General features: G+C 41.1%; 1 protein-coding gene across 1 annotated transcript in view; it reads left to right on the top strand.

Moving 5' to 3' along the window:
- Positions 1–16,969, top strand: part of b4galt1l (DP-Gal:betaGlcNAc beta 1,4- galactosyltransferase, polypeptide 1, like) — a 43,537-nt gene that overhangs the window by 15,178 nt on the left and 11,390 nt on the right. The window contains exon 3 of the mRNA XM_080745432.1: positions 13,708–13,895. Coding sequence (XP_080601558.1) covers positions 13,708–13,895 — 188 coding nt within the window. The remainder of the gene's footprint in view (positions 1–13,707; positions 13,896–16,969) is intronic.

Here is a 16,969-nt window from a genome sequence, read left to right as displayed (position 1 = left end):
AGGGGGTCCGGGACCCCTAAGGGGTCCTCAGAGTTACTACAAGGGGTCCTCCAAATCTTTTTGTGATAGAAGCTTTTTTTCCCTCCTTTTTCTATATTAACCACTTGAACCCTAGCGTCCATATTCTGAGAACTTTGGCCAAAAATAGCAGATCTACAAGCTCAAGTATTGATGGTTCAAGTGGTTATTATGTGAAAATGAATCAACACAAATTGACATGAATCCATAATACGCTGATGATTGTGCTGTCAAACGATGAAACTATATGGAATCTATGAACATGTTGTGGGGTCCCTGCTTCATCTCTCTCTCAACTAAGGGGTCCTTGGCCTGAAAACGTTGAAGACCCCTGCCTTAGAGTATGTATGCCACTGATTCACTATGACACTGTGTATGGCACAGTGAGTCCACTGGTACAGCAGTAGTACTAGTGGTTCTCAGACATTTCATTTCCAAGGTCCTCCATAACTCTGAGAGTGTACAAATGGAACCAAATGGACCGTCGATAAGGGTCCATTTGGTTCCGTTTGTACACTCTCAGAGTTGCAGACCCGTAAGGGTCCATTTGGTTCTGTTTGTACACTCTCAGAGTTGCAGACCTGTAAGGGTCCATTTGGTTCTGTTTGTACACTCTCAGAGTTACGGACATAAGGGTCCATTTGTATACTCTCAGAGTTACAGAGCTGTAAGGGCCATTCGAAGCTATCTATCTCTCAGTGTATTTCTATTTATACTATCGTCCGCACGTTTTGTGTGTTGACAAGTATGTCCACCACAAGCCAACATGGCGACGACGACCCCAAAACAGAAAACACGTGTTTAATAACACACTATTTATTCTCATAATCTACATGAACACAGGATACACAGAAAGGGAGGAGGCTGCCATTTGAGGCGTTTTCCTGTTTCTTAGACTTGAGAAATGGAAGCGTCTGCTTGTAAAGGCTGGGTCAGAGGTCAGAGGTCATCACAGTGTGTTGAACAGGAAGCCAGTGAAGGGAACACACTAGGGCAGGGGTCTTCAATGTTTTCAGGCCAAGGACCCCCATAGCTGAGAGAGAGATATGAAGCAGGGACCCCCTCTACATATTGTATAAATGTGTGATGCAGATTTTCGTCGATTTCATAGATAGATTCATACACTTGTTTAACCGCGCTGTCATCAGTATATGTTGGATTCATGTTCATGTGTATTTTCAGAAATGTGACCACTTAAATTGTCGATATTTTGTAAACTTGACCTTTCACTATGTACTTGGTCTGCTCTTTTTTACCTCTAGTCTACACCCAACCGGAAATAGACGATATACAAGCTCTCTCTCGCAGCACAGGTCTAACATAGGGTACAATACATCCTAATCTGTCACGGTCACAGTTCCTAAGCCTTTCCCGTCCAAAGGTGTGTCCGAGGACACACATCAGTCACCAGAAGACATGCCATGTAGCGTTCAGTCTGTGTTTGTCTAGAATACTGTATATATATATATATATATATATATATATATATATATATATATATATATATATATATATATGTGACACACTGCAGAGTACACACAGTGACCCGATGTGCAAACATCACACTCCTCCTACACAGGGCTAGGATGACAGCTCATGTTCTACTCAATAATGTAATGACTCTAAACCACACGCACTAGTCATGCCTCCTGACATCCCCAAAATACAAGACAAAGAAACAAACCATTAGGGGTGGGCGATATGGTGATACTTATCGTTGAGACGATACAATGTCTCCACGATATGCCTTTTCAGAGGTATCGTATATGTTGTGATACAATTGAGGGAGCCTTGTAAAAAAAATCCTGTTTGATCGTTAATACAGAGATTCATTGCAGAATGCAATTTAAACCTGCATTTTGGTCTAAATCAGTAGTTCTCAAATTTTTAAATGTCAAGGTCTCCACTTGACTCCATTTGTATACTGTCAGAGTTACATCCTTGTAAAGTTCAATTTAGACCTCCCAAAAGGAACCCAGAGAGTCTAGTTTTTTGTCAAGTAACTTGAAAGATATCCATAAAAAACAACTTGAAAAAATTGTGTATCGTGATACAGCTTGGGTAAATAACGTGATATTGTATTTTTCCATATCGCCATCCCCTAGTGTAACGATATAGTTACTGAATCGAAAAATCGATTTTAATTTGCAATGATCTACTATATCGTTTGCAAAAGCAAACTATCGTACCGTTTTGGCTTTGTATCATATCGTGTTAAAATGCGGTAATCGGTATGGAATCGTTTTGCAATGCAAATACTTGATTGTATGGAAACTAAGTATTTGTGCCTTGTATTTGGCAATTTTAAGAGACAAAATGAAAAAGAGGGGTCTAATTACCTTTCCATTCCATATAGCTACTCTTGGTCTGTCGATAAATGTGCGTAATCTCTGTGTTCATGTCAAGGTGTGGGTTTGTTCATATGTGTTGAAATATAATGTCCATGTATTTGCTAGAGAATCACAGTGTTTACTTCCATAATAATAGATTTTTTTACATGTTTTACACAGATGTAATTTCTTTGCTAAATAGTTACTATATCGATTTTAAATCATTGAATCGAATCGTATCGTATCGCCATTGAATGAACCAATATCGTCCATGTATCGTATTGTTAACCATGTATCGTATTGTTAACCATGTATCGTATTGTTAACCATGTATCGTGACTTGGGGTGATGGGGGCTTTCTCATTTACCGCCCCCTTCCCCACTCCCAGTCAGTGTAAAGTAACTAAGTACATTTACTTAAGTGCTGCACTTAACACCTTCTAAGCCAAGGGGAGCCCCTTAATGTTAAAACCGTACTATATCGCACATCCCCCCAGGGACTCTCAGCCACGTCGTACATTCCCGGACTTTGTCTTTAAAACCGGAATAAAAGCTTTTGATCCAAAAATCGGCGATCGTCTAACCTTCCCTAGTCACCACTCGTGCACTGATAGCTCATGCAGACCGTGCATGAAGCAGAGGTGACGTCAGCGCCTCTCCTTCTCCAAGGCACCTTCCACCCATCCGTTTACTGTCTACACACTCGAGCTCCTCCTGCAGCCATGCTTGGGGCTATGCTAGCGAAACTTTTCAGTTCTGTTCTTCAGTCACACATGGACTATTTGCGGGGACATTTACGTGAAAGGATCGCGCACGCGAAACGCACGGGGACATCGACGATCGGCCAAAACCCCCATTCTGTTCAAGATGGAGGGGCTGCGGGGTCATGTTTATAAACATAATATTATGTCTCAGATCACAATACAATAATAGAAATTTCACGGCTAATCTACCAACCACCATTCTATTTCGGACTGCAACGTGTTAAGTACAATTTTGAGATATTTGTACTTTACTTGAGTATTTCCAATTTCCAATACTGTTACTTCTACTCCAATACATATGGGATCCAAATATTGTACTTTTACTCCACTACAATTATGTGAAAACTTTAGTTACTAGTTACTTTGCAGATATAAATTATAATATTATACAACATACATAAACCACTTCAGCCCTATTTTATGCCTTGGCTATGTGACGCGTTGTGAGCTCACGGCCTAAAAATGTTGAGAACCACTGGTGTATCTGACAACTCTATGCTCAGCCAGCTGGACAGCTGTTTAACTGAACAAAATACTTAGTTACAAGGCATTGAAAAGTAGGACATTCACGAACAGTGATTTTTAGTATTCGAATTATTCTACCTCAAAGTATTCGAATAGTCGAATATTCGACAGGACTGGCCAAACTGTCAAATATTAAGTAAGCAAGAGGCGAACATTGTGCAACGCGAGGCGTTGTGAGCATGTAGATCGGCTATTTTATTTATCTGCGGAACCGAGTCACATTAAATGTAATACCTACAATTCCAAGTGCTTGTCAGGGTGGCGGTCCCCAGTTCAAATATGTTTATTTTGGGGGTCACGGCATAAAAAAGGTTTGAGAACCATTGACAACTCATTCTTATGACTTCCTATCTAGCCAAGCTTTATAAACTATATTTTTTTAAAGAGAGAAAAAAAAAGCGAATATTCGACTTCGTTGAACAACGTCGAATAGTGACTTTGATATTCGAATATTCGAATATTTGGTGAATGCCCTATTGAAAAGTATTACAAAAATAAATCACACATGTGCGAAGTGAGCGGTGCAAACATGACACACGTGCATATCTCCTTGTATGGCCGTTCTGTCCGTGCTGTCAGTTACTTTACGTGTACTGTATGTGCACGGATCTCCATACATGGAGATCCAATCCGTGCTAATGCATTTTGTCTATCTACAGGACCTACTACAGATTGTTATGCATTCCTTGGTTTAGTCCATTTCACAAGAAGTTCCAGGACTTATTATTATGAGTTTCAGTTTATTAGTGTTCCATGGCCTCTGCCCAGTGTGAGAGAACACACTCTTGACACAACAGCTTGGATGTTGTGAAACTCCTTCACTGTGTTTAACTCTCTCCTCTTCTGCCAGGGTCTCTGGCACATCATTTGAGGGTCCCTGGGCTTAAAGGACAACTTTGTTTTTTGAAAAAAGGGTTCATATTTTAGATTGTAATTAGAGAAAAGAAAATGTCAGTGTTAAAATGTTTCCATTTACTTCATTCTATCATTTTAGAGAGTTTAGCGTGCTAAAGCGTGGGGCATGCGTACGCATGGGGGCATGTGTACAAGTGTCTTTTTAGACACAATAAGCCTGCAATTTCTTTATTGCTATTTAGAGTAACCCCAGAAGTCACATCTGTCCATGAAAGAATGCTGCGCATCTTGGGAATGGGCTTATTCTGTGTGAAAATACATATTTTAGCCACTTGTACGCATGCCCTCAGCCAATGAAATCTAAATCATTAAAATGTCTAAAACGATAGAAAGGAGTAAATGAAAACATTTTAACTCTCATCTTTTATATTCTTTAATTACAATCTAAAATATGAACCCTTGTTGTAAAAAAACAAAGTTGTCCTTTAATTATAGGATATATATTTATTCTATATATAAATGTATAAATACAGGGGTTCCTTGGCCAAAGAAAAATGAGAAATAGTGATTTTAGAAGGCCTCAGTTGACTCTGGCCTCAGGCCTTAATGGGTTAATGTTAGCCGGTCATGTGACATCATGTCACCCTGACTGACCGACTGCTGCTCTGCTCTGTGTCAGACGTGCACGTGTCAGCTGTGGACGTGCACGTGTGTCAACAACACTGGACAGCACAGTGGGTTCTCTCCTGGGTCATTTTGTGTTTTTAAATTCCATAGATTGTGAAGAGAAGACTTCCACTCAGCCAGTTCCTCTCTAGCAGCTGCGTAGAAGCAGATCGTCACTGTCGGGCAGAAACCTCGTATCTCCAAGTTTTATATTTGTACATTTTTATCGTAAATTACAGCTCTGCTTCATCATACAAGACTGTTGCACAAGACTAGTGAAAATAGCAGATCTACAAGCACACAACGCCTCGCACCGCTGAAGAAAAGAAAAAGGCCATTACTGCATCAAAAGTAATCAACAAACAATGCTATAAAAAAACTGGTCAAACATTTGTCAAATTACCAAAAAATATAAGAAAGTGGCAACAATTGTGAAAATAGACAATCTACAAGCCGAAATACTGTACATTTAATGCCTCAACTCCTACATTCCAAGTGCTTGTCAAGGAAATCTCGCTCTTTCGATGTGACTTTCTTTTGAGAACCAGCGTCGGCAGGTTAGCTACTCACCCGCGTCACGGTTACTGAGGTTAGGGTTTGGGTTTGGTTTAGGCATAGAGGTTAACATTCACCCACGTCGGCAGGTTAGCTTTTCACCAGGTTAACATTCACCCGCGTCGAAAGAAGATCGAACAGATGCTATGTCGCAATATCGACACGCTCCCGTGCTTGTCTGAGTGGGGGATCCCCAGTTCAAATATGATTATTTGGTGGTTTTAGGGCCTGAACAGGTTGAAAACCGCTGGTCTGTGAATGAAACCAAACACAACTCACACTACACAGAGATGAAGCCACAGCATTAATGGCATCTCTATCTCTATCTGTCTTCTTCTATTTATTTTACTTTGATATGTTGACTTAACTGCCCAGCGCTAAAACTGTGTGTGGGCCTGTCAACCATTATTACATCATCGTCTGATCGCAGTTATTTGCTAATGGCAAATAATTAGTTTGATGATTAACCCATTCAGAACGGGTACACACTATTGTGTATCATTATTTTATGCTTTAACTATTGAAAAATAGCAGATATATACAAGCTCGGTGCCGTGCTGCGAGCTTGTAGATCTGCTTTTTTTTTTATCATGAAAATAAGGATTTTGACCCGATTTTATGAGTGTCTTTTGAATCCTTCTAAGGTTTTTTTTAAAAACCTATGTTTCTATGTCAGCAATCTGGCCAGCCATCGTCAAAGAAAATGTCCTTTTCACTTAACTGGAGCTCAGTTAGTCTGTTCTTGAGAGACTACTATGTTAGTGGTGCTCAAACCTTTTCATGTGAAGGACCCCCAAACTGATATTTATTTGGCCACGGACCCCCATCTCAAAACATTTAGTTCCAGGGACCCCCCAGAAGCAAAATTTTAGTTACAAACGTTTGCTTAAAGAAATACATATATTCAAAGATTTGCACATATTTTCACGACTTTTTCAAAAATAGCAGATCTACAAGCTCGCAGCGCGGCACTTGGTGCCGCACTGCGAGCTTGTAGATCTGCTATTTTTCAATTGCTAAAGCATTCAATAATTCTTCGCCTAAATGGGTTAATCATCAACCTGAATGTTGTAATCGGGACCGCTCTAATAGCAAGTGGCGTAAAGTAAAGTAAAATAGAGAAAATAATAGAAATGTCAACGGTAAGGCAGAGCTAAATGACAGTAGATGAGTTGGGACGCAGCTCAAAGTGAACTTTACTCTGGTATCTAGTTTGTCGCTGTCGATATGACGTGTTGTTTTTCAAGATGTTTTGGCCTTTATCTCTGGAACGGAATGTCAAATCTGCTCAGGTCAAAGCTGGTTGGACGTGTGACTTTGAAACATTGAGCGATGACATACCGTAATGACAACCTTTCAGGTTCTTGGGGTTATCAGACCTAAATACATTTATTTTCATGCCCGTTGAGAACTCTAGCCCACAGACAGCCCTATACAGCAGGGTTCCCCAATTAGTTTTTTCCCAAGGGCCGAATTATGTCTAGGGTACCAAGCCCGAGGGCCACAACATTGCAGGGGGCAAACGTGGGCATTCCCGCTACTCCAGTGACAGTTCAGATATCGTCATTGTCGGGTGAAAATCTTGTATGTCCAAAACCGTTCGTTTTGCATTCATCATTTTAAAAATGATTTAAACTAGTGAAAACAGCCGATCTACAAGCACACAACGCCTCGCGGTGCCAGGCGTTGTGTGCTTGTAGATCTGCTTGTAGATCTGCTGTTCACTACTTTTGTGCGACGGCCTTGTATGATGAAGCAGGGCTTTACTTTGCAAAATAATGTACACATTTGGAGATACGAGGTTTCCACCCGACCAAGACGATATACTAGTGTTGTTGCTGCTCACCATTATTACTGGGGTTGGTGGGGCCCAGACAGTAACCCCTTGTGGGCCGCAAATGGCCCACGGGCCGCCTATTGGGGAACCCTGCTATACAGTATAGCTGGGTCCGTCCGCAGATGTCAGAGAAGGCACGTAGGGAGTCAGTAAATTACGTGTGACTGATGTCTTTAACACGTATAGCGTCAGTAAATGGCGTGTGACTGGTCTCTTTAACAAACCTACATGACCAAACCCAACGGTTGCTGTTTACTCTTGAGAATGAATCGTTTTAACTTTAGTTTGAAACAGTCTTAGAAGCTCAAACAGACAAGACGCTGTCAGTGTGCTTCGTACACAAAACAAACACTTAAAGCTGATTGTGTGTTTTTTTTCTCTTCCCTCTATGTACAGAAGGTTTCTGAGATAAGCTGCTGTTCGCATCATTACAATTACCAAAACACTTGTGTTTGGAAGGGGGAGATACTGTATGCAATGTATGTAGGGTGCATGTTTTAATTTAATGATTTAATTTAAGGTTCTCAACCTCTCAACAGTAAACAACCCAACAAAGTTTAAGTGTATAGAGGCCGGGTATCTACACATTTCTAAAGTGACACTTTAAGGACTTTGTAATACTGTACCTCTAAAATGACAAAATAATTAACATTGGCCAAATGGTTTCATAATAGGGGCAGAAATGTTGAAAATAGCAGGTCTACATAGATCTGCTATTTTCACAATAGAACCGTGTCATACAAAATGTAATGCCTCAACTCTTAGTGCTCGTCAGGGTGGGGGGGTCCCTAGTTAAAATAAGATTATTTTAGGGGCCGCAGACTGAAAAGGTTGAGAACCACTGCTTTAAGGAATGCATATGATAATGTATCCTTATAGTGACTAAGTTACTAAGTTACTAACCAGCTCTGTTCTTGCATGTACTGTACGGTACATGTCAATCATGGACTGTCTGACTGTCCAACACACGTAGGTCTGTCTTTATGTCCAACTGTCTGTCCTCATGTTCAATATTAACGATCTCTAGGCCTGTCACAATTATTACATAATCGTCCAATCACAATTATTTGACATAATCACAAATTATTTTGTCACAATTGTCATAATTGTTGAGAAAAGTTCATATATTTTCAAACATTTTCAAAAATGGTGGAAATAGCAGATCTACAAGCTCACAACGCGTCGCAATTTCCACTATCAATGTTCTATTTTAAGTATAAAGTTGTCAAATGTGTCAGTCATTTCTTTGTATATTTAGGTTATGTGTCATATCTGCCATGTGCAACTTCAAAGCCTACAAGCCTAACAGAAATGTAATAGTCATGACGACAAAAACACAATCAAATAGTTAATCGCAATTATCTGAGTGACAATTAATCGTCACGTAAAATGTCATAATCGTGACAGCCCTAACGGTGTCTGTCTGTCTTATTCCATGTCCGACATGGACTTTCAGTCCGTCTTCATGTTGCATGTTGAGACACTTGCATTTTGTGTTTTCGTTCACTTTTCCAGCCCAAACTCACTTCCTGTTTTCTTGTCTGTCTTGTCTTGTATTTCCTCCTCCTCCTCTGCTTTCACTTCCTGCTTCCTGCTCGCTCAAACCGCATGTCTGTCAGGCCGTTCTGACCAATGGCTGTGGTCTGTCAGGCCGTCTGACCAATGGCTGTGGTCTGCCGGCGGAGGTGAGACCCGCCCTCTTTGCTTGCTCCGGGGGGACCTGTTGGCTGAGAGAGGAGGGGGTGCTGTCTGGTAATATGAGCTTCTTTCTTTCTACGCTTTCTACGTCTTTCTGTGTCTGCCTGTTATCTCTCTGTACTCTGTTTGTCTGTTATCTGTCTGTACTCTGTCTGTTATCTGTCTGCTTTCCTGTTATGTTGTTCTCTATAATTAATCTTCTTTTTTTTTTTGTAGAATAAACTCCCTGTCGCACTTGGAATAACAGATTCACTCCATAGCTTCCGCCGTGGACTGAAGACTCACCTCTTCAGACTCCACCTTAGCCCATAGCACTTACTTACAAGTAACACTCCCCCTCCCTCGATGACCATACATGAAAACTAGATAGATAGAATTTTTAGTTTTTAGAAAAGTGTTTTACCTATCTTATTGTTTTTTTCTAGATTGATATTCCTATGCATGTGTTGTTGATGTATTGACATATTATCTTGCTTATTACCTTGCTTATTGTCAGGGATATCCGATATTATCGGTTCTGGTTCATTATGTTTGGTTATGTGTGACCTTATTTTCGGTACATTACAGTATGTTGTCCATCCTATGTTCACCATCTCTGTGCCCTCTGATACATTATAGATTACAGTACATGACGTAAGAGCCAAGATGTCTCCCCTAGGCCTGATAAATATTGTTTATGCTACTGCTTGTCCTTGACGGTTTAACCATGGTCTGACTCCTCGTGCTGGTGGCAGAGTGACCGTTACCACAGGCCTGTGCTGTGCTCCATCTAGCCTTTAGCACTAGGTGGGGCAGGAAGAAATGATATTCGCGGCATGGGCTGATAAAAAAATGGGGGGACAAACCTCCTAAAACACCCGAAATGCATAGAAAACTAAGCATTTTGGCACACGTATACCTTTAACTCAGTGAATGCCACCCTTTATTCAAAATCTACAAAACTGGTGCCAGCCATTTTGCTTAATTTTGCCTTTTTATGGGGGCCAAAATCATATTTTGTACTTAAATTACATATATAAATCTATGCTTCTATCGAAAGCCACACTACCCCTCTTACAAAGGAAAACATGTATATTTATATATATATATCCTATCATTAGATTTGGGCTTCAATAGAACATGTGTAAGATGTCTTGATCATCATCATATGTGTGTGCTGTGATGGGCCCTGTGTGCAATCTGGAGTGCAATACCATTTGAAAACCACCAGAGGGTGGTCTCCTACTATCTGATCAACTAACAGAAGAAGGAAGAAGACGTCCATCTTTTTTTTGGTTTGGGCCTGTTTACATTTTGGCCAGGCCTTTTAGCTAGCATGCTAACACACTTCGGAACCCTGGCGATCACGATCAAGGATAGGTAGAGAAGAATGGATGGCACCGCTGGAATCCTGAGAATTTTCTGCGTTTTTTGAGTACTTATAGTTCGTCAGGGATGCACGGGAAAGTGTATAAACGAACGTTTTAGATAACATTTAAACGGCCGGAACCAATCTTCGGCTATACCGATTTTCCGCCGGACTGTGTTACACTGGTGCTACAGTCAAATCGGCCGTATCGCTCAGGTCACGGAGGCATATGGCCAACTTCTAGAGCGATTTTTTTTGAAATTACAATTATGAAAAAATGATAAAACTTTTGATTAATTAAAAAGACGTAAAAGACGTTTATGGCACCGAGGTCCAAAGACGTATAAGACGTTTATGGCGTTCAGTGAGTTAACACGCAATACAACAGGTCTTACACCTATCTATATTTCTCTCTCTAATATCTTATCAGTTTATCTATCCATCTACCTAGTTGTAGCATAACATTTCAAATAGTTTAATATTTTTGACATTTTAGATATTTGCCTGCCATCATGTTTGGTGGGGCAGACAGGGCATTTAGGGGGGCATTGCCCCCCCTTGCCTATGCCTAGATCCGGCCCTGCTCGCGTGGACAGACTGTTGACTCCCACGGTTTGCAAATGCTCCGTCATACAGTCTGTCTGTCTGTCTGTCCGTCATACAGTCTGGGAGACGGAGGTTGCGGTCATGAGTAACCGGCATGAGAAACGATAAAGCGGATGTGAAGCCTCCTCCTCCCCACTTCTGTTTCATTCATACATTTTGACTCATTTGCTGCCCTTTTCAAAATGGCTGCCAAGTACCAGGATGCCTCTGTCTCCATAGACTTCCATGTAATTCATAGTGCACGGATCATGCACGCCCATGCCTAGACTGTTTTTAACTCTCTCCTCTTCTGCCAGGGTCTCTGGCACATCATATCTTCATTTGAGGTTCCGTGGGCTTAACTCATTTTCTGCCTTTTCAAAATGGCTGCCAAGTACCAGGATGCAAAAACATGTCATTTTTAGTGCACGGATCCGTGCACGCCCATGCCTAGATCATGCGCCACGTGTGTGCACGCTGTTCACAGCTTTCAAACAAGAAAATCTGCTTGGAAATCCATTCAGGCATCCATGAGATAGCAGCCATTATGTTTTCTTGTTATGTACACAAAAATGGCTGCCATGTTTGAAAGATGGGGTTGGTATGGGGGTTAAACATGCAATTTCGCGATTGCGATCATGCCTAGTACATTTTTGGGGGTCAAAAAATAAAAATAAAATAAAAAATAAAGCGCCTATGCAATCAATGAGTTCAAATATATTTTTTGAACAGAAATGCCAGCTTCCGTTACTGGGATTTCAGGAGGTGTAGTTCCAGACTCCATATAGCATTCAGAGATTGTGGAATAGTTGTCTGGCTACGCGAGTCTACTCATGCATTAGAGCCATCGCCTTTAAGAAGTCATTCATATGATAGAGAGACACCGACTCAACATGCCCGCTCTCCTCAGGCCAGCGAGGCTCCAGTTAGGCAGAGAGGAAGGCTTGGTTCCTCCTGATCTCCACTAAACCTCTCATTAAGTCATTAATGTCACACCTTATTTATCACAATTCATGATGAGAGCTTAAACATACTGTAGGCACCTTTTTTTGTGTGTTAAGCTTTAGGCAAAGTCCAACCTTTTCATTCACTGGTATGTTTGTCGAAATGTGTCTGTTAGGACGTGCGTGCGTGCATGCGTGTGAACATAGACAGTACACAAAGTGGTGTAAAGTAACTAAGTAGATTTACTTGCGTACTGTACTTAAGTACAATTCTGAGAATTTCTGAGCTATTTTTACTTTACTTGAGTATTTCCAATTTCCAATACGTTTAGTTCGACTCCACTACATCTCAGGTCCAAATATTGTACTTTTACTTCACTACAATTATTTGAAAACTTAAGTTACTAGTTACTCTGCAGGTATATATTATAATATTATAAAACATACATTAACCACTTTAGCCCTATTTTATACCTAGGATATTTGAAAATAGCAGATCTACAAGCTCACAGCGCGTCGCATCGCGATGCGTTGTGAGCTTGTAGATCGGCTTGTAGATCGGCTTTTGGTACTTTAAGTACATTTTGATGCCAATACTTTCATACTTTTATTCAAGTACATTTTGAATTCTGGACTTTTACTTGTAACAGAGTACATGTACCTTGCGGTATTGATACTTTTTCTTAAGTAAAGAATGTGGTTACTATTTCCACCACTGAGTACAACAGATCCACAGGCCCTGCTGCCAGTGAAATGTGATAAAAGTAATGCAAGGAGGAAGTGAGAGAAGTAGAGGAATTCCTAGCGTACAGGAACAGAATGTGTGCCAAGCTCCATCTGATAAGCTGTGGTGTGCGTTGGGTTACATCACTGGGGTTCAGTGCCACTGTGTTTACTGGACATGATCACTGTGTCCACTTCCCAGCCTGGCTTTCACAGATCTGCTCTCCAGCGCTGCCAGACGCTGTTGGAGAAAACAAGAGAAAACAAGTCAAAGAGCAGCCATTAGCACGCGACTACTTTAAAGGAGTAGTTCACCCACAAAATAACTTTTTTTTCCCCTCTATCACCAACATGTCTTCATTCAAATGGTTTCAGTTGTTCCGGTTCAGATGCTTTCACTGTTCTACAAGATTGATGACATTTAGCCTCTCAGACACAAAACGTATAATACGCTGTTGTCTTTTCCATTTCCTTGCTGTATTGATGTTGGCACCATAGGAGAGATAACTGGCCAACGTTGATCAAAATAACAATTCTTCTACATTGTCTAATTGTTTAGACTTCTTGTAAATTAATGAAAGCAGATGTTGAACAATAATTTAGCTCTTGAGAGTGTAAAATGAAACCAATTTGGTTTCATTTTCAAGATGTATAAGGGTCCATTTTGGTTACCAACTCTCCGTCATTTAGCTGGGGACCACCTGGAACCCCCTCGAGAACCCCCACTGGTGGTCCCCGGACCACTGGTTGAGAACCACTGTTCTACAAGATGAATGACGGCTGGTTACTAACTTCTTCTGTCCTTCTGTCTTTCTCCCCAACTCTGTGTGTGCGTGCATGTGCTTGTGCGTGCGTGCAGGACGGAGATGAGATCTTCAACCGGGCCAAGCTCCTGAACGTGGGCTACACGGAGGCCCTGAAGGACTACGACTACAACTGCTTTGTGTTCAGCGACGTGGACCTGATCCCCATGGACGACCGCAACGTCTACGGCTGCTTCAGCCAGCCACGACACCTGTCTGTGTCCATGGACAAGTTCGGCTTCAGGTCAGTACTCTGTCTGTCTCCCAACGTCTATGTACCAGAAACCTGTCTGTGTCCTAGGGCATTCAGCAAATATTCGAATATTCGAATATCAAAGTCACTATTCGACGCTGTTCACCGAAGTCGAATAATCCCTTTCTTTTTTTTTATTGTTTTCTCTTTAAAAATATATAGTTTATAAAGCTTGGCGAGATAGTAAGTCATAAGAATGAGTTGTCAATGCCCCTGGTGGATGAATTTGTTAATGCTCTATACCAAGGGTTCTCAAACCTTTTTAGGCCGTGACCCCCAAAATAAACATATTTGAACTGGGGGACCCCCACCCTGACAAGCACTTGGAATTGTAGGTATTACATTTAATGTGACTCGGTTCCGCGTTGGGAGGCGTTGTGAGCATGTAGATCAGCTATTTTCACAATGTTCCCCTCTTGCTGACTTAATATTTGACAGTTTGGCCAGTCCTGTCGAATATTCGACTATTCGAATATTTTGAGGTCGAATAATTCGAATACTAAAAATCACTATTCGTGAATGCCCTACTACCAACATCTATGTACCAGAAACCTGTCTGTGTCCATGGACAAGTTCGGCTTCAGGTCTGTAAAACATTGTCTTTGTCAGTCTTGCGTGGCCAGACTGTTGACTCCGCGATTTGCAAATGTTCCCATCATACAGTCTGGGAGACGTAAGTTCTTATGATGAGAGCCTGGTTAAAGCGGAAGTGAAGCCTCCTCCCCATTTCCGTTTCATTTTTAACATTGCGCACATTTATCCTAATATAAATCTAAATAATCTAAGCATATTTAGCTTGCTGCTTAGCATAAATTACATTTTGAAATATGTTTTCATGAACGGAAATGCCAGCTTCCATTACTCGCCGTTCAGGAGCTGTAGTTCCAGACTCTGTAGCATTCAAGAGATTGTGGAATAGTGGTCTGGATATGCCAGACTAGTAAAACATCTACCAGGCACCTGTCTGTGTCCATGGACAAGTTCGGCTTCAGGTCAGTAGCAGGGATGTGCAGAGCATTTTAGAGAGGCAGGGGCTGAAATTTAAAAAATTGCCTTTTGGTGAAAATATTGAAAATAGCAGACCTCCAAGCTCACCACGCGTCACGCTGCAACGCGTTGTGAGCTTGGAGGTTGGCTATTTTCAACTAAGCATAAACAAGTGAATACCGGAGATGTGGCGTAACGGCATGGATTTCTACACAGAGAGGGCAATTCTTTCAACATAAGATGCTGCATTGAAGTTCAGGAGAGTTTGGAGAAGGCAATTCTCTTGAATGCTGCCTTCAGGTATGGCATGGAAAGAAGTAGGCCAGTAGTCTCTCCTCTCCAACATCTATGTACCAGACACCTGTCTATGCCCAGGTTTGCTTTGAAAGAGGCCTCAGGCTCATCTGTGTGGTTGAGTCTGGTGTCTCTCATCTTCCTCTTGACAACACAACACAGATTATCTGTGGGGTTCAGGTCAGGATAGTTTGCTGGTCAGATAAGCCCAGTAATACCATGGCCAGTACACCAGTTACTAGTAGTTTAATACCATGGTCAGTAGACCAGTTACTAGTAGTTTAATACCATGGTCAGTACACCAGTTACTAGTAGTTTAATACCATGGTCAGTACACCAGTTACTAGTAGTTTAATACCATGGTCAGTACACCAGTTACTAGTAGTTTAATACCATGGTCAGTACACCAGTTACTAGTAGTTTAATACCATGGTCAGTACACCAGTTACTAGTAGTTTAATACCATGGTGGTCAGTACACCAGTTACCTGTACTAGTAGTTTAATACCATGGTCAGTACACCAGTTACTAGTAGTTTAATACCATGGTCAGTACACCAGTTACTAGTAGTTTAATACCATGGTCAGTACACCAGTTACTAGTAGTTTAATACCATGGTCAGTACACCAGTTACTAGTAGTGTTGGCTCTGTGGGCAGGTGCCAAGTGCTTCTGGCTAAAGGAAATCATCATCTCCATAAAGCTTGTCAACCTATGGGAGCACAAAGTGCTCTAAAATCCCCGGGTAGATTTCTGTTGACTCTGAACTTGGTAAACATTAAAAAACTAAAAACAAAAAAACACTGTGGAGCAAAACCAGCATTGCATTGTATTGCTGATGTTGGTCCACTGTGTTTTTTTTCTTTTGTTTTTTTTACCGACTCGACATCAATTATCCCTATGCTTATTTAACCCATTTAGGCCTAGAATTATTGAATGCTTTAACCAGTGAAAAATAGCAGATATACAAGCTCACAGCACGGCACCGAGTGCGGCTCGCGCTGCGAGCTTGTAGATCTGCTATTTTTGAAAAAGTCGTGAAAATTTGTGCAAATCTTTGAATATGTATTTTCAAAGCGAACGTTTGTAACTCCAATTTTGCTTCTGGGTGGAACAAAATATTTTGAGATGGGGGGTCCGTGGCCAAATAAATATCATTTTGGGGGTCCTTCACATGAAAAGGTTTGAGAACCACTGACACTAGTAGTCTCTCAAGAACAGACTAACTGAGCTCCATTTAAGTGAAAAGGACCTTTTCTTTGACGATGGCTAACCAGATTGCTGACATAGAAACATAGGTTTTTTCAAAAAATCTTAGAAGGATTCAAAAGACACTTGAAAATTCGAATTTTCATGATTCTTCAAAAATAGCAGATCTACAAGCTTGCAGTGCGGCACTCGGGCTTGTATATGAGCTTGTATATCTGCTATTTTTCAATAGTTAAAGCATAAAATAATGATACACAATAATGTGTACGTTTACTGAACTCGTCCATCAGGACAGTGCAGAATGCCTGCTCTCCCCCAGTCTCCCCTTACACCGGCTCATTGTGTTACCACATGTCCTTAATTAATTAGTGGCACTTCAGAGCCGGCTGCTTTCTGCTCGTTTGAAGACTCCGTCAAACGTGAGCGGAGAGAAGTGTTTGTCACTGAATATCGGCCATGAAAAGGTGTGTTTGAGCCGTGCTCTTTGCTCTGGTTCAAGTGTTGAAGCTTGAAACTACACAAGGTGTGATTGTTTGTCTGCCTTAAGTCTGTGTGGTTTGGGTTACTTAACATTATG

This window comes from Nannobrachium achirus (genome assembly GCF_963921795.1).
Source record: "Nannobrachium achirus genome assembly, chromosome: 17".
Classification (NCBI taxonomy): Eukaryota; Metazoa; Chordata; class Actinopteri; order Myctophiformes; family Myctophidae; genus Nannobrachium; species Nannobrachium achirus.
The sequence above is the reverse complement of the archived record's forward strand: the minus strand, read 5'-3'. Positions and strand labels throughout refer to the sequence as shown.